Source organism: Oncorhynchus tshawytscha, linkage group LG09 (assembly GCF_018296145.1).
Source record: "Oncorhynchus tshawytscha isolate Ot180627B linkage group LG09, Otsh_v2.0, whole genome shotgun sequence".
NCBI classification, from domain to species: Eukaryota; Metazoa; Chordata; class Actinopteri; order Salmoniformes; family Salmonidae; genus Oncorhynchus; species Oncorhynchus tshawytscha.
The window spans coordinates 79,251,345-79,278,206 of record NC_056437.1 but is presented as its reverse complement, the minus strand read 5'-3'; the positions used below and the strand labels follow the sequence as shown (position 1 = coordinate 79,278,206).

Sequence of the window (26,862 nt, the reverse complement as noted above, 5' to 3'; positions counted from 1 at the left end):
TGTGATGCTCAGCTTCCTGTCGAAATGACAAACAAGACTGACGTTGCTTAGAGACACCATAGGTCTGTGACCACCAGCCCAAAAAGACTGAGTGATTAGTTTTTTCCAACTGCTTACACACAAAATCTTTTCATGTCACACGATTTTTGAAACCTCTCACTCAAAGTGCAAAACTACACACCAAATATCCAAAACCATAAGCTATTTCTCAGCCTTTGACTCAGTTGTCAATTGCATAAAACACTTTTTTTCAGAACACTACACACAATTCTCTACCTAAAACACAAAAATCTAACAGGAAGTGACTTGCTTTCCTTTTCCAAACACAACCAATCAAAATGCTACACTTATTCACCAGGTCACACACACACTCCTCACATGTGCAAACACTAATAGCTTAACTGATCACTAACCAATCACTGCTTTACTGTAGTATAGGCCTATAAATAGGTCAAAGGTCAGATGACCTGTTTTGAACAATGGATGCCAACAATGGACAGAGAGCAAGAGGAGTAGGAGGGAGAGGAAGAGGAAGAAGAGGATGAGGGCAAAGAAGAGAAGGAAGGAGAGCCATCTCTGATGAGATTAGGGCAACACTTGTTGCTCATGTGATCAACCACGGTTTGACCATGAGAGAGGCTGGACTGAGAGTCCAGCCCAACTTGAGTCCATTTACAGTGGCGTCCACAATTCAAACCTTCAGAAATGAGAACAGGTATGCAACTATCTAATGACAATTTTAGCATTACAGTAATGTACTGTAAAATACGTATGACTGCATAGTATTTGTTAGTGGAATTCTAAATTCCTCTGTATTATTTCCCAATCAGAATTAATTCTCTGTCAATGCATTGTAAAGGGATTGTAAGACCCAATATTTTTATAAGAAATGGACAGAGTCCCGGTCTTAAAAGTCAGGTAACAGCGTTTATTGCAAGAGAGTACTGCCACATACACATTTTTCCACAAGTTATAAACTGAAAATGACGTCAGCGTTTTCTAAATGTTCTATCTCTTAGAGGCCCTATAGTTTCTCGAGCTTTCGCTCCACGCCTGAAGTCAAGGTCAGTCAGTATAAATCAGCATTCTAGACAGTCTGGAGATAGTCCGTTCCTGCCACCTGGAGATTGTACAAATGAATGAACTAAGGAACAGACCTTCATTGTTACTAAACTCCTGACTACATTATATACAATTGGGAATGGGAGCAAGAGAGAAAATTCATATATGTACAGTACATTATAGCATTTGGACTAGTCAGTTCTGATTGGAATGTATACATAATTAGTCATTTCAACCATAATTTCCTCCAACAGTATTGCATAAACATTTGTAACTCTAAGCCATCCATTTACTGCACTGCATTGAATGAATGAGGTTGGTTATCATGCTGTACTACATTTTTTTGTACATTGTTTACAGTTCCTATGCTGAACACATACTGTGTTTGAATTCTGTCCAGAGTGGAAAGGCAAAGACATTATGGAGGACGAGGACGCTTGTTTACAGATGTACAAGAGACTGCAATTATAAATATGGTTTTGACCAACAAGGCAAATTAGGATTCGAGAGATAAGAGAGCATATCTTGAAGAATGACACCATATTTAACAACATCAATGCTGTAAGCCTGTCGACCACACAACGCATCCTCCAACGGCACCGAGTGACGATGAAACAACTTTACAAGGTGCCATTTGAGAGAAACTCTGACAGAGTCAAGAATATGCGACATGACTTTGTAGAGGTATGTATGCAACACTACTTCCAGTACTTCAGACATACCATATTTACTCATCTGTATATCCTTTTGTCTGTTACAGAGAGTATTGGAGCTGGATGCCCATGTAATTCGCCATGAATTTATTTATGTGGATGAGGTTGGCTTCAACCTCACCAAAACCAGGCGCCGCAGAAGAAATGTAATAGGACAGAGGGCAATTACCAATGTCCCTGGACAGAGTGGGGGTAATATAACTATGTGTGCTGCCATCACTCAAAACGGGGTCCTCCATCACAATGCCACACTGGGTCCGTACAACACCGGCCATATGCTCACTTCTCTGGATGCAATTTACACAATGCTTGTCCCTGATCCAGATCAGGAGCCTGCTAGATTTGTGGTTTTATGGGACAATATTAGTTTTCACCGGGCTGTTCTGGTCCAAAACTGGTTTGCCACCCATCCACAATTTGTAGTTTTGTACCTACCTCCATATTCACCTTTTCTAAATCCCATAGAGGAATTCTTCTCAGCCTGATGCTGGAAAGTGTATGATCGCCAACCCTATGCCCGCGTGCCGCTTGTCCAGGCGCTTGTCCCCCCCTCCCCCTACCAATTCCTGGACTGTTGTTGTATGCTACTGTATACAACAGTAATGTTTGGCCTAATAAATATTTTCTGTTTCTACATTGCATTGGTGTTTACAGTGTACTTGTTACCCCTCTCAGCAGATTACTTTTACTGTAGAACATTGTATTGAAATGTAGATATAAGCCTATGAAAGACCAAGGAGCTTTAGATTTAGAACAACAGTGTTTACATGGTATATCCAAAAATGTACTATTATGAAAGCAGTGTTTGCCATTTGATGCAAATGCTTCACTCTGACATGTGTTTATGGCATTTTGAATGCAGTGTTACATTTTGAATGAGATGTGGGGCATTTTGCATTGTGTGTGTGCAGTTTTGGGAATTGTGTGTAGAGTTTTGAAAAAAAGGAGATAGTTTTGAAAACTTGTGTAAGCAGTTGGAAAAAACTGTAATGTGGAGGCAAAAATAAGACTTCAGAATGTAATGCATGGATAGTTCTGTAGAACAGGTGCACAATAACATTTTATCATTGAATTAGCTACTTATTTCACATTGTGTAATAGGCTTACATTTGCCAATTAGGTTATTGATGCAAAGTGACTGAAGAATCTAACATTAGCCTATTGATTTGGATCCACTACTTTATCTACCATATTCCATCTAGCTGTATAATAATGTGAATTCTGAATTGGTCCGTGAACGTAAGCCTCAGCATGTGTGAATGAGAGAGAGAGAAAGAGAGAGATGGGAGGGGCGCGAGGTACCAGATTGTATGTTGAGCGTACGGAGCAAGTTCGCTTGACGGTGAGAAGGGAAAATTCATGAAAGTGGATTAACCGGACTGAGAGGGATGAGTGAATTCCGATTGCTATCGTAATTTTAGGATTAATTTCTTGACTTTTATTTGACGCTTTCGTGGTGATTGTGGTGTAGTATGTGACAAGGGGAAGCAGGGGCTTACATCTACGGAAGGTATTGTCTTGTATACTTTTAATCTAACATATTTACCTGCCTAATAATTCATAATACAACACAAAACCAGGTTGTTACAGGAGCCATAGGATTCGAGTGGATTATTGCAATAGGGTATAAAATGTTCTTTATTTTTAAACTCATTTTTAATTTGACACTGTTTGTAAATTCGTTTGTATTCCATGTGCATGCTGAATATGATGTTGTGCATTCTATTCTAGTTGGATCATTTTCTAAACTCATTAAATCAAACAACTGTGTATTTATTACATTGGCATAACTGTTGCATTTGCGCTTTGGCTGCTGTCAGATGCTTGTGTAATGTTTCAGGAATGTTTTATTCATTATCTGTATGTATACAGAATCTTCCAACGTTTCCTTATTTGGTTCACGCAATTATTGCGTTTCTTTCGAGTAACAGCATCACTTCCTGGTGCCAGGTATGAGTCATAGGATATTTCTGTATGGATTACTGTGAAACATTGCTTTGTCTGTTATCAAGCAAATGCTTAGGCCTACAAAAAAGTCACAACAGAATGGAATACATTTATAATAATGACATAATCTGCATACAAATATGTTAATGCTATTTAATTGAAGCGTCAATATCAACTCAAATTACTGAATGTAAATTCTTGTTTACATGAAGTCTTTTTGTCCAGTGATTGGCATTTGTTGGCACCTCCATACAGCATAGACAAGAATCCCTTCACTAAAACCAGTTTCACAGATACAGATTGACACTTTCCATAAGAGATGAAATGCGCAATGAACAAACAACTGAATCTACCAATAACAGTGAGGTCTCACCCTTATCTTTTCCCTATGCGTGAACAGGCAGTGCAGGTGGTAAGAGGAGTGAAGGATTATTATGTCACAAGTGGGCATATAAAAGGTGCAGAATGCCAGCTGGGGACACCAGGCACCTTCGTGGCCACAGGAAAGTGCCACAGTACCAGTACAAGCTTAGGGACTATTCATTTTCTCTAGGAGACACAATGTAGTTAGTCAGAACATGGTCATACAGACATGAAGATTGAATGTGGCTTTCATTTCCATCAGAATGAGGGTTGAGGGGAAATGGGTGAGGGAAAAGGAGTGATGACAGAGAGATGGAGTCATGGCATCTCTTGCCAGTGATGTATTTTGTGTCTGAATAACACTATGATGTAGATGGAAGTAAGTGGAAAGCTGATGAGTTGAAAAAAGGCAGGAGAGAGAGAGAGAGAGAGAGAGAGAGAGAGAGAGAGAGAGAAAGGATGGAAGAGAAATGTAGTGACTGAGGAGAGAAAATAAAAGTGAAAGAGCATTTTGGTCAAAGCAACAAAAAGGTCTCAGGGGGCTTTCGGAAGGAAAGTGTGCAGCTGTATTATGAAGACAGTGAACTGTTCAGGATACAATGCTGCTGGTTTTTCCTGTCTGAAAAGAGGTGAAGAAGAATAGACAATTATCCATCACTAATGTAAGACACGATAAAGGCAAATGAGAGGGCAGATAAATGGTTCTGTATGTATGACATGTTGAGTCAGGAGCACTCAATTTAATATATTTTTACTGTGCACTCTGTAGACTTCCATTCCTAAGTCAATTAGATTGATGGTGAGATTGCTTTGTACAGAGACTCCATTGTGTAGGAAGAAAAGCCATAAGGCATTAGACTAGAAAGTGGGAACAAAGGGGAGAAGAGTGAGATATTCTAACTTCTGTGAGGCATTTTCCATCTGCTCTGCTCAGGCATTGTAACTTTGATCCACTTATCCACCCACACGCAGTGCTGCTCAACTCAACCCAGGCTCCCCTAAGTAGTGATACATTTCTGCAACCTTTTACCAGCTGGTAAGATGACAGTAAGACTGACTTTGTTCTGTTTTTGTTTTTTGTTTAAATCTATTTTTCCCTCCCTCATCTTATTCCTACTGTATCACTCCATTCTAGTCCTCTAATGCACCTCTTCCTGTTTCACACCCCCTTCATCCTCCCTTCTTCCCCCTCTCCCTCCCCCGTGTACCGTTCCTCTCTTCACTCTGTCTCTCTGTGACCTCTCCATCATCCATCCACCTTCTTCTCTTTTGTTCCAACCTCATCCCCTGTAACTCCCGTATCCTGCTGTGCACACTCTCTACCAATTGTGTGTGTGTGCCATCTATTGTATGTCTGTGTCGGTGAGAAAACCGCCACAGCGGCGGCGCTCTCTGGGTCCCGTTTTGCCTAAACGCATCTACAGAAACCTGTCGGTCAGGCTGAGGGGCGGAGAGTCCTCTTTTTCCGGAGAGGCAGACATGCCGAAACATCCATGCAAGGCCACTCACACAGTAAGACATCCTGAGAGAAAGTGAATTTTGGATCCATTTTGGGTGTTTTATCTTTGAGAATTGTTTTATATTGTTGTTCCATACTATAATCTAAAGTAACATTTTCATCCTGCATTTTTCTGCCATGCCCATGACGATGTACCCTCTTACCCTGTATCCCTCCATGTGCCTGTTTCTCATTTCTCCCTCAATCCCCCTCTCCTTCCCCTGTGTTAGTATCAGAACCTGTGGGAGGCAGTGGAGATGGAGGACACCCTGGCGGTGCAGAGCCTGCTATGCAGGGACAGAGTGTGTGGCGGAGGAGGAGGACAAGATAAAGAGAAGAAAGAGAAGGACTGGGAAAGAGAGAGGGAGAAAGGTGTAAACAGAGTGAGTGAGCAGGGCCTGGTACCTCTGGACGTGGCTGCTCTAACCCAGAACTCCCCTCTACTGCACGTGTTGACCAAGGCAGGAGCCAGACACAACCCCGTCTGTGAGTCTTGCACAGTGACGTAGATTGAATCAGTGCAATCAAGAGATGGTCAAGTAACAGTTGTGCACATTTCACACAAACAATGGATCATCCAGTAGATTAAGACATTATTATTTTTGGGTAGTGACTACTAGTGAATGATGTTTAAATGGAATGTTTACAGATATAATTCCTGTCACCCTTTCACTCTATCTTGTTCCCACACTGCGTTAACAATGATATATTATCCCTCCCTCCCTCCCTCCCTCCCTCCCTCCCTCCCTCCCTCCCTCCCTCCCTCCCTCCCTCCCTCCCTCCCTCCCTCCCTCCCTCCCTCCCTCCCTCCCTCCCTCCCTCCCTCCCTCCCTCCCTTTCTCTCAGTGTGTCTTCCAGCGGAGTGGTTCTGCAAGCTGGATGCCCTGGTGATGTTGGCCGACAGGCAGGTGGAGGACAGGAGGGAGGAGCTACTGGGTGGAGCAGGGGCGGGGCCACATGTGCAGGCCGACATACAGAGGCAGCTCCACCTCTGGACTCTGCGGCAGCAGCTGTACTGCAGGATGAGGGAGAGCTTCCACCACACAGGTCAGAGGCTAGGGGTCAGGGGTGATGAAGGACAAGTATGATGCACTCAAGCCAGTCTCATTGATTCATTTATGTTATGTACTTTTTGCTCCAAGTCTGTGTTTACTGTCGTTGTGTCTCTCCATCTCTCTGTGTCCTCTAGACCTCCCTGGCCCACCCAGTAGCGTGTCACTGTTTGTGACCAGTGCCTCTTCCCTGTTTGTGTCCATTCGAGAGCCAAACGGTATTGCCACTGGATTAATCACCCGCTACAGAGGTGGGGTTCTACTACTCCATCTCTAATCACTATTGCAATTACCACTCAGTCCTCAATATCATAGATACATCCGTGTCTCTCTTCCTGTCACCTCCTACAGTGGAATGGAGCACCTCTGCCAACTTCAAGAGTATACTTGGCTCAGCCCAGGTGATCGACACTAAGACCCCCATCCACAGCATCACAGGACTCACGACAGTAAGACACACACGACCCCGGTCACATCTCCTAAACCAGAACACCCTGAGGCTAGGAGGCACATAACCTCAACTCTCTCAGTTACCTGCAGAAATGAACAACTACGATGTAAAGTTATTTGCCCTGGTCTGCCTGTTCGTAGGGTTAAGTCATGATGATAATGTATTGGTCTCTTAGGGAATGCACTACTTTGTGAGAGTGACCGCCTACAATGTGAAGGGATGGGGCCCGGCTCAGAGCTCCAGCCCAGTCAGTGCTGCCCCCTCCAGTGAGTAAATGGAACTGCAGACAGACAGACAAAAGAGCTTTCTGATATTCTATATTATCATCAATGCTCTGTGTAGAAGTTGCCCCTAATCACAGATCAAGAAGCAGCTCCCCAAATACCAGCCTTCGCCATTTGCAAAAATAGCATATGACTCCACTATGAATACTAGTGACCGCTGGTGGCCTGTGTCCCTCTGCAGGCTGGAGGGAGTGTATGGGAGTGAAAACTCCAAGCAGGAACAAGGAGGCTCTAGCCAGGAGACTGTTGGAGCAGACCAGAGAGCCACACTACAAGGGATACTGTATAGGTAGTGTACTTCTTGAACCATAACATAGATACAGCATCTCAGTTCTGCCTCTCATACAAGGGGAATTAATATACTATTCAAATGATTTGTGTAAGATCAACATCCTTGTACATTCAATACCTGTATAATACATGAGAATGTAAACGGTATCAGTCACTCAAAATAATACTCTGGCTCTTTCACATGGTCCTCCGTGTCTGAATGTCTCATTCCTTTGTCCTGTGGCCCATAGAGAGCTGCAAGCCCCAGAGCCCCAGTAAGCGCCTGTCTATGTCTCGCAGCCTGAAGCTGCTCTTCCAGTCTGCCACCAAGTTTGTCCGTCTCCTACAGAGGTGAGATAGCAATGCTTCTCACCCAACAGCTCTGTATTTCTGCCACTAACCTCACCCATGGTTACATTTAGAGAAAGATCCCACTCTGTCTCTGTTCCCTCAGTACATCCCCTACTCTTCAAACAAGAGTTTCAGTCCCTTTCCGCCCTCCCTTTATTGCACCTATCTCTCTATTCATTTCTTTTCTGTCTTCCCTCGTTAGGATGAAACTAATCTTATTCTCTCCTCTGTTCTTCCTCTTTGTCTCATTGTTAGGGGTGTATACCTGGCAACTGTGTTCTACAGAAAGGAAAACATCCTGGTCACAGCAGATGACCAGCTCCCATTGGTGGAGATCCAGTGCTGCTCCACCTCCGTCTCTCAGGACTTCCTTTGGTTTGCCAAGGTTAGCTGTCAATCTAATTGAATGCATTGGTAGGTATACCTGTGAAATATATGTTCCAAATTTACATTGTCTATTTTATATCTTTCTATCCCTCTCTCTTTTTCTTATAGTTGTCCTGTGCGTGGCAACAGGTGCCCTGGCTCCAGCAGGCCCTCTCCTCCGCTCTCTCCTCCTCTTCATCACTACTTCAGAACAGGCACAATATCTTGCAGGCTGTAGCACAACTACAGGTGAAAAAAAGGATATTGTACACTGATAGGTCACTGTACATGGCCTTCTCATCAATCAAGCACCTAGCAAAGATGAAGAGACAACATTTTCTTTGAGCTTTCTCTTCCACTGCCTGTTTCTTGTTGACTTTCCTTTTCACTCTTTATTTAAATTTTAATATTTCATACTTTTCTCCCTCTCTCCTTCCCTGCCTCTCTCTGCAGTCCTCTCTGGGGACAGTAGACTTGGGGCAGGTGTACTATGAGCCTCTGAAGGACAGGCAGGGTAATGTCCTGCTGGTGACAGTGAAGGATTGTGCGGCCCACACAAAACCCCCGGACCTCCCTCTCCACTGGGTCCCCCTGGCCTGGCTGGAGAAGAACCGGAGCAGGACCCCTCTACTCCCAGAGCCTACTGCCATGGACACCCTCACAGAGCAGCTCAAGGTGACCCTTCCTGGCTGGGACACTGTGTGCTCGTGTTTATACACAGTAGTAAAGCTTCTTATTGTGCTAATACAACGATGCCTTTCTCTGTGTCCCTCACCAGGAGAAGCTGTCCTTCCACAGACGCAGTGTCCAGTGGGCCCAGCCGGGCCTGTACGTGGGCATCTTGAAGCTGTGCAGCACAGTGGAGCAGATCAGGGTTCTAGTGCCCCAGAGGCTGCCCAACCTGCTATGCCACGCCAGAGTGCGCCACATTCCCCATGTGTCCCGGTAACACAGATAACATATTACCACTGAGCTTACCACTGAGCTTACCACTGAGTTCAGTATGCACTACCACATACAGACTGACTTTTAAACTGTTCTGACCTGGTATAGCTGATGATGAAATAGTATACTGTATAATACTTAGAATGAAGTGTGTCCTCAATGTTTTTCTAGTGTTTTTAAGGATTACTGACTGGTCAGATTAGATCATTGCTAATGATAGTTCCTTGTGATGTGTCTTGGGCTGCATTTTTGTTTTAGCGATGAATGGGCGTGGTTACAAAGCCACAACATGTTAACAGCCAATGAGGACACAGAGGACGTGGATGAAACCTCGGTGGACAGCTCTGGGCTGGGGGACTTTGTGAGGTCACTCAGGGCCGCTGTCACTCTCCTGTTGACAAAGCTCAACATCCCCCTCTACAGGGTAACCATGGTTTCACTTACCCTCCAACTCACATGCTTTTAGATCTCATTTGAATGTTATACTGCTGTCTTCTCTCTCTATTCTTTTCTTTTTTCTTTTTCTCTCTCTCGATATTCTTCACCTCTTGTCCTCATCCTCTGATCATCACTTCTTTCTCCCTGCTCTCCTCTCCTACAGGCATATCAGTACGGTGTGTACACTCAGGAGCTGCTGCAGTTTGGGGATAAGATGTCCATGCTGCTCCTGCTCCCCCCCAGTGAAGACTTCAGTTCTAGCTACTGGCCCCTAGTGGGCACCAAGGAGCCAGGCCTCACAATGCCACTGCAGATCTTTGAGCTGGGTATGTATTGGTGCCAGGGTTGGGTTTAAGTTTCAAGTATTTAGTGTCACACGCACAAGTACAGTAAAATGTCTTTCTTGTTTGCTCTTTCCCATCAATGCAGTAATCAATATTAGTAGTACTATAAAAAAGTAGAACAAAAACGCAGAAATAGAAATAAGAAGAATACGAGAAAGTAAGCTAAATACAGGATGAGTTCCAGGGTCAGTGCCAATACCTTATTTACAATGTGCAGGGATACTGGAGTGGGAGGGTTAGATATGTATAGGGGTAAGGTGACTAGGCATCGGGACATATGATAAACAGAGTAGCAGCAGTGTATTTGATGATTGTTCGTGAGTGTGTGTGTGTGTGTGTAGAGTTAGTATGAATGTATGTGCATGTTATGTGTGTGTGTGTGCTTGCCTTGCGGAAGTAGAGAGAACAGTCTTTGGGGTGGCTGGAGTCTTTAACAATTTTCTGGGCCGTCCTTTCACACCGCCTGATATAGAGGTCCTGGGTGGCAGGGAGCTCAGCCCCAGTGATGTTCTGGGCTGTCCACACCACCCTTTGTAGTGCCATGTGGTCGACGTTGGTGCAGTTGCCATACCAAGCAGTGATGCAGCCAGTCGAGATGCTCTCAATGGTGCAGTTGTAGAACTTTTTGATGATTTCAACCTCCCGAGGGGCAAGAGGCTCTGTCGTGCCTTCTTCACGACTGTTTGTGTGTGTGTGTGGACCATTTGAAGTCCTTAGTGATTTGGACACCGAGGAACTTAAAGATGTCGACCTGCTACACTGCAGCCCTGTCTCGATGTGGATGAGTGTGTGCTCGCCCCCCGTTTCCTCTAGTCCACGATTAGCTCCTTGGTCTCATTTTTTTATTTTTTTATTTTATTTCACCTTTATTTAACCAGGTAGGCTAGTTGAGAACAAGTTCTCATTTACAACTGCGACCTGGCCAAGATAAAGCATAGCAGTGTGAACAGACAACAACACAGAGTTACACATGGAGTAAACAATAAACAAGTCAATAATACAGTAGAATTTTTTTTTTAAAGAGTCTATATACATTGTGTGCAAAAGGCATGTAGGCAAATAATTACAATTTAGCAGATTAACACTGGAGTGATAAATGATCAGATGGTCATGTGCTGGTAGAGATACTGGTGTGCAAAAGAGTATGGGGATGAGGTAGGTAAATTGGGTGGGCTATTTACCGATGGACTATGTACAGATGCAGTGATCGGTTCGATGCTAATTGACGTTGAGGGAAAGGTTCATGGACAACATAGAGAATATAAGACGTGTCATGCCATTTATGTTTTTGGTCAGAGTAAACTGTCAGTGGTGGTGAGCTTAAATCTTTGTCTAATCCTCACGTCTCACAGTGCACTTCTGGACGTACGAGCAAGACTTCCTGTCTCAGTACTGTCAGGTCTGGGTTCGGTTGGAGCTGGACGCTCATCTGTCCCAGCAGGCTTTGCGAGAAGCTTTGGACACGAAGGAGGTGCAGGAGGCCAGAGACCGCCTTGGTCACATCACCCAGCTCTCACAGGTAGACTACCCATCTAGAGTAATTAAATAGATATCAAAGGAGGACAGTATGTGTGTATGAGAGGGAATGAGCCCCCTTGCCTCTCTGTCCCTTTGCCCTGTTTAGAGTCTTGAGGTGGTGTGGCGTGAGGCCCGGTGGATCATGGATGTCCTGCAGTGTGTTCGCTCTAAACAGTGGGTGGGGGCGGTGCCTCTGGGCCTGGTCATGGGAGGAGACCCACCTGCCTGCCCAGACGATGAGGAGGATGACAGGCCTACCACCAGAGTCTGGCCCCAGCGCATACTCCCTCAAAAGAAAATATCAGGTGACTTGTTAATGTAGTAGATATAGTAAATGTATTTATTCACTGTCTTTGATTGGAGCATTAGAAAGGAGGCAGGGGTGAGAAGAAAATAATTTTATATTGTGATGCACTTAATTCCTCAGTTTGATATTCAGTCACTTCTTTTGTCTTTTTGATGTACCTAACTCTCCTTTCTGTTGGCCCTCTCCTCCCACTGCCTCTAGAGAGCATTACCTGTACTGTTACAGACGTTGGTGTCAGCAGTGGGATCTCTGAGCCAATATGTATCCCGGGGGTCCATGAAAAGGCTGTGAGTTTAATTGAGGGGGCTAGCAAAGGGGGGTACCCTGTGGACCTCAGTGCCCAACATCCTGTTGTGGTGTTCAACAGCCTGGATCAGTCAGGAGTTGGATTCGACATTGTGGCCCAATCAGAAGTGGTATATCATAACATTATGGCCCAATCAGAAGTGGCAGATCATGACATTGTGAACCTGCCAGCTGCCTACAGTGGAGAACTGGAGTATCCTTACAGTTTTGTCAGTGATGTGATCCCGCCTCTACCAGAGATGGACATCATCTTCCCCACACTGAGTCTGATAGATGAAGAGAGGGAGGAGGACCCTGTACCTGGGAGGATGGATATGCTTGACAGTTTAAGTCTTGGAGTCGGTGAAAGCGAGGCTTTCTTTGGACTAAACTCTGACTTGATGAGGGGACCTACGGGTTGCTCTCTCTCTGATGTGCATCATGATACAAACTCTCTGACAGCAGGCCTTAGTTTAGGAGACAGAACCTGTGCAGATACACTGTTCTCAGGTCATTTAGACGGGCTGGCCACATCTGCCCCTCTTCCCATTGTGAGGACCACACCTGCCCAGAGCTGGGATTTACCTACAGAGGACACTATGGTACATGCTGGCAACAGGGGGGGCAGCATGCCAGCCAGGAGCCAGGTTGAGTGGGTGAACTCCTCTAACCAGGCATCCTGATGTATCCAGATATTATTAGAACTGAACGTTACACCGAAATACATTGTACTTACTCATCGTGCCTCTCGAAGAATTTGACAACCAATTCTCAACTAATTCTTAATATCCTTTCAGTGCCTTTAAGCGAGTTTGGCAAACGGTGGGATATTCATGTTTGTTTTCTCATCACATTATCTGACTCTCTGTAGTTGTTCCAGTGGTGATATAAAGGGCCTGTCTCCAAGAGACCTGCTAGACATGTTCTGTGCTTCTGTATGCGAGATGTCTCCCTGTTGCAACTTGTATTAAACTGAATTGATTTATGATTGTCTATATCTACAACTGCTATTCTCTTTTGTTCAATGTAAAATACTCTTTACCGTATTGTGCTCTATTAACCTGTTGCACTTTTGTCCTTATAACACACAACTAGCTAGTTGCAACGAACATTGTTGGAAGGATTGGACCAAGGTGCAGCGTGGAAGGCGTTCATCATGTTTATTAATGTGAACCAGCAACAAAACAATAAAGAGTAACAAAACAAATGTGCAGCTTTGGACTGCAAAAAGGCTACATTAAAAAAACAAGATCCCAAACACAACAGGTGGAAAAAAGGCTGCCTAAATATGATCCCCCAATCAGAGACAACGATAGACAGCTGCTTCTGATTGGGAACCATACTAGGCCAACCTAGAAACAAAAAACTAGATTGCCCACCCAAGTCACACCAAGGCGTGACACTAGTCTACAGTAAAATCAGTTGAATGGTTTATGAAATTACCAAATAAAATATTTTCAGCTGTATTTGTGTTGTTCCACATTTGATTTCTAAGACGAAAGTTAGTTATCTTTTTTTACATTTTCCTTTTCAGAAATGTGTGTGTATTTGAGAAGGTTACACAGGCCAACTGGGTATTAAGGTGAAGATATGTGTGAGGATATCAATTCAAAATGCCAATATTAAAGGTCCAATGCAGCCATTTTTATCTCAATATCAAATCATTTATGGGTAACAATTAAGTACCTTACTGTGATTTTTTTCCCCCTCAATTAAAATAGTCAAAAAATTTACAAAAACGAAGGAGATTTTCTCAAGCAAGAATTTTGCTCGGACTGTCTGGGAGTGGTCTGAGTGGGAAGAGGAAAATAAGATGTTATTGGCAGAGATGTTTGGAACTCTCTTTCTTATTGGTCTATTAACTAATTTAATAGTACGCAGGGTCCTGAGGTAAGATCCCAGACAGAACCGTGTGAGGGCCTGGGTCTTGTTGTTGACCGGGGACGTAGCAAGAGTGAGATATAACGCTGTATAGTGGCTGCCTAGGAACAAGTAGAGGTCAGGCAAGCCTTTCCCCCCCTTGGACTAGGGTCTCTTGACCACCTCCCTCTTCAGCCTCTCCCACATGCTTTCCCACAGGAAGTGAAACAGCATCCGTTCCAGAGCTAAAAGTGTTGTTCGTGGGGGGATATAAACAGAACTGATTAACAGCAGCACAGGTAAAATCACAGCTTTAATGATTAAAACCTTGCCCTCACAAGTCAGCTGTCGAAGTCCCCAAAAACCCAGTCTCTGTCGTACAGTCCCCAGGATCCCACTCCAGTTGCCGCTTCCTCCTCCCTCCCGGTCAAACTTTACCCCCAGTACCTGCCCATGGTTTGAGAAATTGGGCTTTGGTCTTGTCTCTGTTCAATCTTGTACCAGAGGCGCACCGTACCAGTCAGTCCTGTCCAGGGTCCTGTTGACAGATAAAAGGTTGGTGCATAAAATGTTGGGGATGGTGGGTTAGTCAACCACAGGAGGGGGGTGGCACCTTAATTGAGGAGGGCGGGCTCTGGGTAATGGCTGGAGAGGAAAAGTTGGAAGGGTATCAAACACATGGTTTCTATGTGTTTGATGCGACTCCATTTGTTCCGTTATAATGAGACATCCTCCCAACAGCAGCCCCCACTGGAGTCAACCCGCAAAGTACTAGTACGCATATTTACAGTTTGGCACAGTGCAATTATTTATGACATGTTTATAACCTTAACATCAAAACTGGGCTGTTTAAAGCTTTCTCTGCCCTCCACTATGATCTCACATAAATTAAGTGATATGATTTCGATCATTTGATTTCTCTGCAAGTGCCTAGTAATAATAGTTTAGTAATAATAGTTTAGTAATAATAGTCTAGTAATGATAGTTTAGTAATAATAGTTTAGTAATAATAGTTTTGTCAGAGCAAGAAATAAACACGTCAGGACAAAGCTGTCCCAGTTTATATGACGTCCCACACTTTCCGAATATGCGAAAAACAAAATGTAAGCATGAACGGCAAGTTGACAGTGTAGGATCAAATAACTGACCACAGGTAAGCTTACAGTGTCAGTCAGGCAGCGCAGACTGGTCGCGTGTGCGGAGGAGAGGGACGGAAGCTATACTGTTACATGCGCATTATCACAATGACATCATGGTCTGACTCTGCAAGCATTGCAACGTAGATACGGCATGTAAACGGGTGAAAAGAAAAAGGACATGGATACAAATATATTTAATTTCTCAATAAGAATGAGGAGGTGCTGGTAATATATGCAAGTAACGCAACCGAAGACAGGACCCTCTTATTTCAGTGCATATTAGGTTTTCCACGGATAATCCATAGTTGCAGCCGTTTTCGCCATTGCTAACTCATGTGGGACAGTGGAGATGGCGTCATTGGAATGTGCTGCCTCGAATCTGGGTGAGAGACTATTGAAACAGTAATAGCCTACTGTCGTTGTTGCTAGCAGGTAGATTTTCCATTGCGCATATTTATGCCGTTTGTATAGCATTTTTTAACAGCTTCCACCGAAAATAAACAGCAGCACTCAGAAATATGTAATGTAGGCTAAATACATTTCTTAGCTCCCAACCATTATAAATATAATAGACCTACATATTATGTGGGTGATAATAGGACAACAGTAGGTCTATGTCCGATAGTAATTTCAAGGTAGGTTACACTTTTAGATTGGTTAGGTCAGTATAAATGACTGTAATTTGTGTCACAGCATGTGAAGCATCACCGGAGCCTGACAGTGGGGCGCTGAGGATGGTACTGGTGGGGAAGACAGGCGCAGGGAGAAGCTCTTCTGGTAACACCATCCTAGGGAGGCAGGCATTCCGGGTGGACATCTCTTCATGTTCTGTAACTGGTCAGTGTGACAGACAGAGTGGAGCTGTGGCTGGGAGGAACCTCACTGTGGTCGACACCCCAGGGCTCTTCGACACGCGCCTCTCCCCTCAGGAGGTGACAGCTGAGGCAGGCCGCTGTGTGGTGCTGTCCGCCCCTGGCCCCCACTCCTTCCTGGTGACCCTTCAGCCTGGCAGGTTCACTCAGGAGGAGCAGGATGCCCTGGAGTGGGTCAAGGCCACTTTTGGACCAGGAGTCCTCAGATACACAGTAGTACTGTTCACCTGGGGTGACCATCTACAGGGAAAAAGCATGGAAGACTTCCTGAAGGAGAGCCAGGAGCTCCAGGAGTTTGTGAATAGATGTCAGGGAGGCTACCATGTCTTTAACAACAGCAACAAGATAACAGACTGCACTCAGGTCACAGAGCTCCTGGAGAAGATAGACAAGATGGTGACGCAGAACGGAGGTGGCTTCTACACCAACGAGATGTACCAGGAGGCAGAGAGAGCCATCAGAGAAGTGCAGGAAGGAACTCTGGGAGAGAGAAGGATGACTTCATTGAAGCAGGAGGAGGATGGGGTGAAGACAGGGCCAGAGCTTCAGGGACCGGAGGCAGAGAGAATGAGAAGGAGGGAAGAGGAGGAGAGGAGAAGAGAGGAAGAGGCAGCCAGAAAGAAGGCAGAGAAGTTGTTCTGGTGTGAGCTGGTGTCTGCCCTGGGGAAGGGGGCGGCAGAGGGAGCTGGAGTAACAAGCAAAGGGAAAGGGAAAGCAGTGAAAAAGGTTAAGGCGATAGAGAGGGCAGCAGCTTTGGCTACCACACCGCTGTCAATCACATCAGCTGCCAAAGTGGTGGGAGGAGCTGTGAGAGAGGGAAGTAAAGTGCTTTACAAACACCGCAAAACTCTCCTACACTGACGGGGACTTTTAATATCCACTATTATTCACTGTATGGTGCTGGGTTATCAGGTAGAAGATGAGGGTCTTAATTAAATAACCAGTATATTTTTTCTGTCTCTGAAGTGCAAATTAGTTTTTACACACTTATTTATCACTCAAATGTGTTCCCTGAAAAATCATCACAATGACTTCATAAGGCAGGCTTGCTAAAGAGCGCCGATGCACTTTCTTCCATTGACAGTCATAGTTGATGAAGCTATTAATGCACTAACACACGGAGGTAAATGATCAGAAAGTGAATAAGAGTCGATAGAATACAAAATACAGTGTAATACCACTGTAATGGAACTGTCACCATCATCCTTAGTAGAAGCCCAGCCCTGACAGTTGAGGAAGTGATTCTATTTGACCAGGTTGTCATAGTGCCACGGGAGTAAACAGGCATTCATTATTGAATACTCAATAGAAAAGTCAAGTGTGCTGTGAATTTTTTTAAATGGTGTGAATCGCTAGTGTGAGTATGCAGGAGTAAACATCCTGGTGTGATGAAACACAATTTAAAGTAATCAACACGAAGAACCAGTAAATATACCTTTTACGGACCTGATTTACAAATGGTGAAGGTTCTTTGTATTAAAATGTTGATTATTACAACATGGGCGCCACAGCTGTAAAAGTTTGGCACACATATACACATTTAGTAGTACCAAGACACTTAGTGTAAGTACCTTTCCATTTTGTTGAAGCATTAATCTGCATTTACCATTGTAATCCTGGTCTAAAAATGTAGTCAATAAATGTTGAGATATGAATGAACTCTAGTTAGTGAGAAATAACGGTTGATGCCTCATCGCATAGAAAATATATTTAGTTTGAACTGTGACATCACACAAATGTGTATTCGTTCTGCTTAATGAAATGCAATAATATTAAAGGAATGGAAATGACTGGTAAAAATCAAAGTACAGAATACAACGTATTAAAGAAGAACCTTGGTTCAGTCAAGAAGTGGACGGATATAAGAGTTAGATACGTGACAGTGCGTTCTGTATGGCATCTCCATGGACTTATTATCATAAAGAGAAGAACATAGCACAACTCTTGACGAGGATGGCAAATATCACCCATAGCAGCCTAAATACAAGACTCCCAATGAACTCTGCTTGGTGAAACAATGGAAGCCTTGAAGGTTGGTCACTGTTATATGTAGAAATTGTAAAAAGACAGGAAAGCGGAACAAATGTCTCACATATATACAATGTTTACACCATTTTGATGTAATAAGACATTCAAAATATGCCATTTACTAGAAAAGGAAAAATAAGGCACAAACTCCATTGGACTAATTGAAGAGGGACAATATCTGCCTCCATGAAAAAAAGTATAATAAAAAATAAAATTCCCACAGTTTACTCAATTCCCATTAACATTCAGTTCCACACACTCATGCACAAAAACATAGGACAACGTTCTTTGGTCATTTTAGTCTAGGGAAAAGCACACCAACAAACACACCAGGTACCAACAACACGACAGTTGCCCTCTGGGTACAGTATATACCCCCCAGGGTAAACAGGGGGTACTGTGACACTGCAGACTGTAGTCCATTACGAAGTATGATTGGAGGGCAGAGGTGCTTTCAGTTACTGAACTGCTCAACTGTCGCTTAAAACAGCACTGACTCTTTAGATGGGCATGGGCAGGGACATCTTTCCACTTCCTCTGAGCACTGGAGAGGGACAAAGGCAAAGAGGGATGGGATGAAATATGTACTAGAAATACAATACAATGTCAAAATCCCTCCCTGGTTCATACTTACCCCTGGTAACGTAAAGGTAGAAGAAGTCACAGTAGAAAATCGTCTGCACCACACCGGACACCACAGCAATCTGGTCAAAGAAGCCCTCGGTGTGGTAGCGCCACACCCAGTTGGCCAGGTACAGGGCTCGGTAGAGACCCAGGAAGAACAGGTAGTGGGTGGTGATGGACTCTGCCTCGCCGGTCTTGGTGATCATGAAGAGCTGGGGCAATATGGCCACCGACTCCAAGTAGATGGAGAAGGTCCACAGGATCTGTGCACCAAAGATATGCAGTTGAGACTTCTAGGCCAATATTCCACAAAAGCAAATATTTGGGGTTTTAGTTGCCCCTCATTTACATTATCTATACCATGATGTGATAGAATAGCTAATTAAATGATATAGGTTAAATGATATAGGTAACTAACAAAATAAAGGAAATGCTTGAGTAAATGAGGGATACAAAGTATTTTGAAAGCCGGGGCTATTAGCCATCTCCTCATGCTTAGGGTCATGTATAAAAATGCCCAGTTGCCCATTATTTTGGCTATCATGGCTAGAAGAGCTCTCAATGACTTGAGTAGAGGTTTAAAGGGTGTGTGTGTCTCAGTCACCAGATCGCAACACAATTGAACACTTATGAGAGATTCTGGAGCGGCGCCTGAGATGCATTTTCCACCACCATCGACAAAACAACAAATGACAGAATTTATTGTGGAAGAATGGCGTCACATCCCTCTAATAGAGTTCCAGACACTTGTAGAATCTATGCCGAGGCGCATTTAACAGTTCTGGCAGCTTGTGGTGGCCCAACGCCCTGTTAATAAGACACTTTATGTTGGTGTTTCCTTTATTTTGGCAGTTACCTGTATGTTCAGTAAGTATTGAACCTGGCACATTTACCTCCAGGGGGGCAAATGCATAGTTTTCCAGGAAGGAAAGCCCAGCCACAGGCACAAGTAGGAACTCAACACGGAATGAGTCACTCTCTGAGTTGAAGGTGCTCCTGAAGCGCATGTAGATCAGGTACACAGTGGCATATGCCAAAGCCAGGAACACCACCTGAGCACACAAGACAGAGGGAATGAGTTTAGGTTAGAACACAAATCATTGATTGGCTGGCTTCTTTGTAGGATACTATTGTCTACCTCACCTTCATAACTGTGTTGTAGATGGAGATTACGCTCGTGAACAGGTCCAAGTATCTTGTAGTGAAGACTAATGCAAAAAGCACCTGAGACTTCCCAGAAATACCTGCAGAAACACACAACAGTCATTAACAGGCAGCAGGTAGCCTAGTGGTTAGAGCGTTGGGCCAGTAACGGTAAGGTTGCTAGATCGAATCCCTGAGCTGACAAGGTAAAGAAAAATGTATCGTTCTGACCCCGAACAAGGCAATTATCCCACTGTTCCTAGGCCGTCATTGTAAACACGAATTTGTTCTCAACTGACTTGCCTAGTTAAAAAAAAAAAATGCAACAATTTAATTTCATGACCTGGGGATGGCAAAACATCATCAATGCGGATATCTGAGGTAGAAAGCAGACCAGGGTGCGACTCCCTAAGCAAATATGGTTAGACTGAACTCTTTGCCACGTAACATTCTTGTGCGTCGAAGTAGACAAGACAAATTGATTTACTCTCTAACCAATTGTAGTCATTGTTGCAACAAAGTAACAAATGAACTGCTGAGGACATGACGTGAGTTCTTCAGACCAGTACTAGGAGTGTGAGGTCAACTACCCAACTGAGATGGCCAGATGCATTACTTGCCTGGCTACCACGGATGTTAGTTTCTTCTCAAAAACGAAGTAGGCCTATTTAGCGAACATAGAGGTTTGAGTCGTCAGGCAATGTGTCCCCAAGTTTGTTAAACAGATATTAGGCCCCTGAATGAGCAAGTCAATAAATCATTAACAGCTAGACTTCCCTGTAAACAAGTGCATATGAAATAATCCCACTGTCAACATACCAGCACAGGATTTGGACCTCCATATCTTCACTAATAGAATGATGATAGCAACGATATGTGACACGTCACCGGCTAGACGGAAGATATTCATAGTGCTGTTTTGGTATTCCAAAAAGAAAGAGCCGAAATATTGGTACAAGTCTGTAAGAATGAGGCCTCAATGTAGTCTTCAGGCGATGTCAAAACAATAACGTATGTAAAATGATACTCCTCTAAAAAAAATATAATAACTCCAATGTTCCCAAATGTTATGTCCTCTTGTTCTTTGGAAATCACTACAAATGCTCATAAATGCTCATTCTAGATATTCTGCACAGGGATTCCTCTGCAGCACTTTCCGCGAAGGGCTGGGAAAGTTTGTCAGACCTGTGGCGGTGACGTGGCTGCCAGTTTCTGCAAAATCCGTATTGCCTCTGGCGCTCAAATTACAGCCAGACTGGGGCGTGAAAGCATGAGCCTGTCACTGAAGTGGGCTGTCACTAAGACATCCGTCTAAGAGTCCGTCTGTGACCTTCTTCAACAGCAGATGGAGACAAATAGCAGTAAGTAAACAGTTCATTTTACAGGACTATCTCTCGATATAAAACGACATTATTATGTAGTATTGGTTGTGGCCAATAACTCCATCATTAACCATCCAAATCAAATCAAATCAAATGTATTTATATAGCCCTTCGTACATCAGCTGATATCTCAAAGTGCTGTACAGAAACCCAGCCTAAAACCCCAAACAGCAATGCAATGCAGGTAGAAGCACGGTGGCTAGGAAAAACTCCCTAGAAAGGCCAAAACCTAGGAAGAAACCTAGAGAGGAACCAGGCTATGAGGGGTGCCCAGACCTCTTCTGGCTGTGCCGGGTGGAGATTATAACAGAGCATGGCCAAGATGTTCAAATGTTCATAAATGACCAGCATGGTCATATAATAATAAGGCAGAACAGTTGAAACTGGAGTAGCAGCACGGTCAGATGGACTGGGGACAGCAAGGAGTCATCATGTCAGGTAGTCCTGGGGCATGGTCCTAGGGCTCAGGTCCTCCGAGAGAGAGAAAGAAAGAGAGAATTAGAGAGAGCATATGTGGGGTGGCCAGTCCTCTTCTGGCTGTGCCGGGTGGAGATTATAACAGAACATGGCCAAGATGTTCAAATGTTCATAAATGACCAGCATGGTCGAATAATAATAAGGCAGAACAGTTGAAACTGGAGCAGCAGCACGGCCAGGTGGACTGGGGACAGCAAGGAGTCATCATGTCAGGTAGTCCTGGGGCATGGTCCTAGGGCTCAGGTCCTCCGAGAGAGAAAGAAAGAGAGAAGGAGAGAATTAGAGAACGCACACTTAGATTCACACAGGACACCGAATAGGACAGGAGAAGTACTCCAGATATAACAAACTGACCCTAGCCCCCGACACATAAACTACTGCAGCATAAATACTGGAGGCTGAGACAGGAGGGGTCAGGAGACACTGTGGCCCCATCCGAGGACACCCCCAGACAGGGCCAAACAGGAAGGATATAACCCCACCCACTTTGCCAAAGCACAGCCCCCACACCACTAGAGGGATATCTTCAACCACCAACTTACCATCCTGAGACAAGGCTGAGTATAGCCCACAAAGATCTCCGCCATGGCACAACCCAAGGGGGGGTGCCAACCCAGACAGGATGACCACATCAGCGAATCAACCCACTCAGGTGACGCACCCCTTCCAGGGACGGCATGAGAGAGCCCCAGTAAGCCAGTGACTCAGCCCATGTAATAGGGTTAGAGGCAGAGAATCCCAGTGGAAAGAGGGGAACCGGCCAGGCAGAGACAGCAAGGGCGGTTCGTTGCTCCAGAGCATTTCCGTTCACCTTCCCACTCCTGGGCCAGACTACACTCAATCATATGACCCACTGAAGAGATGAGTCTTCAGTTAAGACTTAAAGGTTGAGACCGAGTTTGCGTCTCTGACATGGGTAGGCAGACCGTTCCATAAAAATGGAGCTCTATAGGAGAAAGCCCTGCCTCCAGCTGTTTACTTAGAAATTCTAGGGACAATTAGGAGGCCTGCGTCTTGTGACCGTAGCGTACGTGTAGGTATGTACGGCAGGACCAAATCAGAGAGATAGGTAGGAGCAAGCCCATGTAATGCTTTGTAGGTTAGCAGTAAAACCTTGAAATCAGCCCTTGCTTTGACAGGAAGCCAGTGTAGAGAGGCTAGCACTAATATGATCAAATTTTTTGGTTCTAGTCAGGATTCTAGCAGCCGTATTTAGCACCAACTGAAGTTTATTTAGTGCTTTATCCGGGTAGCCGGAAAGTAGAGCATTGCAGTAGTCTAACCTAGAAGTGACAAAAGCATGGATTAATTTTTCTGCATCATTTTTGGACAGAAAGTTTCTGATTTTTGCAATGTTACGTACATGGAAAAATGCTGTCCTTGAAATGGTCTTGATATGTTCTTCAAAAGAGAGATCAGGGTCCAGAGTAACGCCGAGGTCCTTCACAGTTTTATTTGAGACGACTGTACAACCATTAAGATTAATTGTCAGATTCAACAGAAGATCTCTTTGTTTCTTGGGACCTAGAACAAGCATCTCTGTTTTGTCCGAGTTTAAAAGTAGAAAGTTTGCAGCCATCCACTTCCTTATGTCTGAAACACATGCTTCTAGCAAGGGCAATTTTGGGGAATCACCATGTTTAATTGAAATGTACAGCTGTGTGTCATCCGCATAGCAGTGAAAGTTAACATTATGTTTTCGAATAACATCCCCAAGAGGTAAAATATATAGTGAAAACAATAGTGGTCCTAAAACGGAACCTTGAGGAACACCAAAATTTACAGTTGATTTGTCAGGACAAACCATTCACAGAGACAAACTGATATCTTTCCGACAGATAAGATCTAAACCAGGCCAGAACTTGTCCGTGTAGACCAATTTGGGTTTCCAATCTCTCCAAAAGAATGTGGTGATCGATGGTATCAAAAGCAGCACTAAGGTCTAGGAGCACGAGGACAGATGCAGAGCCTCGGTCCGATGCCATTAAAATGTAATTTACCACCTTCACAAGTGCCGTCTCAGTGCTATGATGGGGTCTAAAACCAGACTGAAGCATTTCATATACATTGTTTGTCTTCAGGAAGGCAGTAAGTTGCTGCGCAACAGCCTTTTCTAAAATTTTTGAGAGGAATGGAAGATTCGATATAGGCCGATAGTTTTTTATATTTTCTGGGTCAAGGTTTGGCTTTTTCAAGAGAGGCTTTATTACTGCCACTTTTAGTGAGTTTGGTACACATCCGGTGGATAGAGAGCCGTTTATTATGTTCAACATAGGAGGGCCAAGTACAGGAAGCAGCTCTTTCAGTAGTTTAGTTGGAATAGGGTCCAGTATGCAGCTTGAAGGTTTAGAGGCCATGATTATTTTCATCATTGTGTCAAGAGATATAGTACTAAAACACTTGAGCGTCTCTCTTGATCCTAGGTCCTGGGAGAGTTGTGCAGACTCAGGACAACTGAGCTTTGAAGGAATACGCAGATTTAACGAGGAGTCCGTAATTTGCTTTCTAATAATCATAATCTTCTCCTCAAAGAAGTTCATGAATTTATCACTGCTAAAGTGAAAGTCATCCTCTCTTGGGGAATGCTGCATTTTAGTTAGCTTTGCGACAGTATCAAAAAGGAATTTCGGATTGTTCTTATTTTCCTCAATTAAGTTAGAAAAATAGGATGATCGAGCAGCAGTAAGGGCTCTTCGGTACTGCACGGTACTATCTTTCCAAGCTAGTCGGAAGACTTCCAGTTTGGTGTGGCGCCATTTCCGTTCCAATTTTCTGGAAGCTTGCTTCAGAGCTCAGGTATTTTCTGTGTACCAGGGAGCTAGTTTCGTATGAGAAATGTTTTCATTTTTTAGGGGTGCAACTGCATCTAGGGTATTGCGCAAGGTTAAATTGAGTTCCTCAGTTAGGTGGTTAACTGATTTTTGTCCTCTGGCGTCCTTGGGTAGACAGAGGGAATCTGGAAGGACATCAAGGAATCTTTGTGTTGTCTGTGAATTTATAGCACGACTTTTGATGTTCCTTGGTTGGGGTCTGAGCAGATTATTTGTTGCAATTGCAAACGTAATAAAATGGTGGTCCGATAGTCCAGGGTTATGAGGAAAAACATTAAGATCCACAACATTTATTCCATGGGACAAAACTAGGTCCAGAGTATGACTGTGGCAGTGAGTAGGTCCAGAGACATGTTGGACAAAACCCACTGAGTCGATGATGGCTCCGAAAGCCTTTTGGAGTGGGTCTGTGGACTTTTCCATGTGAATATCAAAGTCACCAAATATTTGAATATTATCTGCTATGACTACAAGGTCTGATAGGAATTCAGGGAACTCAGTGAGGAACGCTGTATATGGCCCAGGAGGCCTGTAAACAGTAGCTATAAAAAGTGACTCCGTAGACTCATGATTATAGGCCTAAATGCTTGTGAAATTCATGTTTATATAAGGTACCCCATCTGCTTCAATTTAAGTAGTTAATTCAATGAAAGTAGTTCATACTTTAAAGTGTTGGCTGCGGTTACCATTATGTTTTTGGCTTAATAGTCTTGTTCACCAGTTAAGAAGAAGCCTGGCATATAGTTTAGCCTACTGTGTCCTAACTAATCAATTTTGCTAAAATTCATAAAAAAAGTTAGCTTATAACAGTGAACCTTTTTTGTGGGATACACATAAGGCAATTATAGGTCTTGTGACATATTTTGGTTAAACTATCCCCAATTCAATGGAATTGCAACCCTCTGCATTCTTCCATCACATGTACAGCTGATTCTCAAGATCTTGGACAGGAATGGCATGCTATTGAGCCCACATTACTACACTGTCTGAGCCAAGGACTACATGCTTTCGGGTAAGTTTTCATTACAGTACTGGGTGGGGTGAACATATTTTATATGACATGCATGATTTTTTAAAAACTAGTAAATAGTAGCCTACAGCAAAGTTTTAATTTTTAAATTTTTAATTTCACCTTTATTTAACCAGGTAGGCCAGTTGAGAACAAGTTCTCATTTACAACTGCGACCTGGCCAAGATAAAGCAAAGCAATGCAACACAAACACAGAGTTACACTGTCACGGCTGTCGTAAGAACGGGACCAAGGCGCAGCGGATGTTGAGTTCCACATATTTAATTCAAAGAGAAACTTAAATCAAAACAAAATATATTGTAGCGACCCGCACAGACAGCTGTGTATTATGTGTTAGGCTATTAGTGAGTTGTGTTGTACTTACCAGTGTTTGCGGGGTCCGACATGCCAATCAACCTGCTATCTGCCAATCACGGGAATGCCTGGAATGTTCTGATGCCAGGCATCCTGGGGGTTGGCGGAGGGGGATTGGGCAGGGGGATGGAGCATTGGCATTTAAGACCAGGTTTAGCCATTGTTCTCTCTCTTACGTCTGGCCTTCACAAGAGAAGCTCACGGTTGGTTTGTGGGGTATCTTTCATTTATTTGAGGTGGGCTACGGCCAAACAGTAGCCTGTGTAAAGTTGGGTTAATAAACCGTCAATTCGTAAACTCAGGCCTCAGTCTGGACAATTGTTCCTTTATGATCTAGTCAGGTCATTACAATATCAATAAAGAACAACTAAACATGAATACGTGGTGCACAAACACAAAACAATATCCCACAAACACAGGTGGGAAAAATAGCTACTTAAATATGATCCCCAATTAGAGACAACGATTACCAGATGCCTCTAATTGGGAATCATACAAAACACCAATATAGAAAATATACACTAGAAGACAACATAGAAATTATAAACTAGAATACCCCCTAGTCACGCCCTGACTTACTACATCATAGAGAAACAAGGGCTCTCTATGGTCAGGGCGTGACAGTACCCCCCCCAAACGGGGGGGTTAGGGGGTGACTAGTGTTGGTGTCGGCTCCGGTGCGGGTCGTAGCCCCCCCAGACCCCAGATCCGACAATGGCGCCGGGCTGAACGCAGTGCCTGGACTGGGCACCGGCGCAGAGGAGGGCTCCGGCCCTGGAGCTGGGTTGGACGCCGTGCCTGGGCTGGGCATCGGCGCAGAAGAAGGCTCCTAGCATGAAGCTGGGCTTGCCGCCGTGCCTGGACTGGGCACCGGCGCAGAGGAAGGCTCCTGCCCTGGAGCTGGACTGGTCACCTTTCCTGGAAGCTC

The 26,862-nt window shown here is 44.1% G+C and overlaps 3 protein-coding genes across 6 annotated transcripts; 2 read left to right on the top strand and 1 right to left on the bottom strand.

Annotated features, from left to right (window-relative positions):
• The first annotated feature begins 3,079 nt into the window (after positions 1-3,079).
• On the top strand, positions 3,080-13,187 carry LOC112258764 (ankyrin repeat and fibronectin type-III domain-containing protein 1-like). 4 transcript variants are annotated; one of them, XM_042327535.1, is made up of 18 exons: positions 3,080-3,285; positions 5,221-5,597; positions 5,814-6,069; positions 6,430-6,630; positions 6,773-6,853; positions 6,987-7,084; positions 7,262-7,352; positions 7,552-7,659; positions 7,892-7,991; positions 8,247-8,376; positions 8,487-8,606; positions 8,811-9,032; positions 9,136-9,302; positions 9,561-9,726; positions 9,904-10,066; positions 11,437-11,603; positions 11,709-11,907; positions 12,111-13,187. In XM_042327535.1, the coding sequence occupies exons 2-18, from the start codon at positions 5,436-5,438 to the stop codon at positions 12,875-12,877; spliced, it is 3,198 nt and encodes a 1,065-aa protein (XP_042183469.1). In that variant the 5' UTR covers positions 3,080-3,285; positions 5,221-5,435; the 3' UTR covers positions 12,878-13,187. The 4 variants fall into 4 exon arrangements, with proteins under 4 accessions (XP_042183469.1, XP_042183467.1, XP_042183468.1 ...); XM_042327533.1 differs by having other exon boundaries at positions 6,773-6,886; XM_042327534.1 differs by having other exon boundaries at positions 3,080-5,597; positions 6,773-6,886.
• Positions 13,188-15,121: 1,934 nt separating this feature from the next.
• Positions 15,122-17,971, top strand: LOC112258766 (GTPase IMAP family member 7-like). Its single transcript, XM_024433322.2, has 2 exons — positions 15,122-15,576; positions 15,887-17,971. Exons 1-2 carry the CDS (start codon positions 15,543-15,545, stop codon positions 16,924-16,926), a joined length of 1,074 nt encoding a protein of 357 aa, XP_024289090.1. The 5' UTR covers positions 15,122-15,542; the 3' UTR covers positions 16,927-17,971.
• On the bottom strand, positions 17,759-21,096 carry LOC112258767 (ER lumen protein-retaining receptor 3). Its single transcript, XM_024433323.2, has 5 exons — positions 20,680-21,096; positions 19,861-19,961; positions 19,611-19,769; positions 18,728-18,980; positions 17,759-18,637 (listed from the first exon to the last, which is right to left on the bottom strand). Exons 1-5 carry the CDS (start codon positions 20,768-20,770, stop codon positions 18,594-18,596), a joined length of 648 nt encoding a protein of 215 aa, XP_024289091.1. The 5' UTR covers positions 20,771-21,096; the 3' UTR covers positions 17,759-18,593.
• Positions 21,097-26,862: the final 5,766 nt, after the last annotated feature.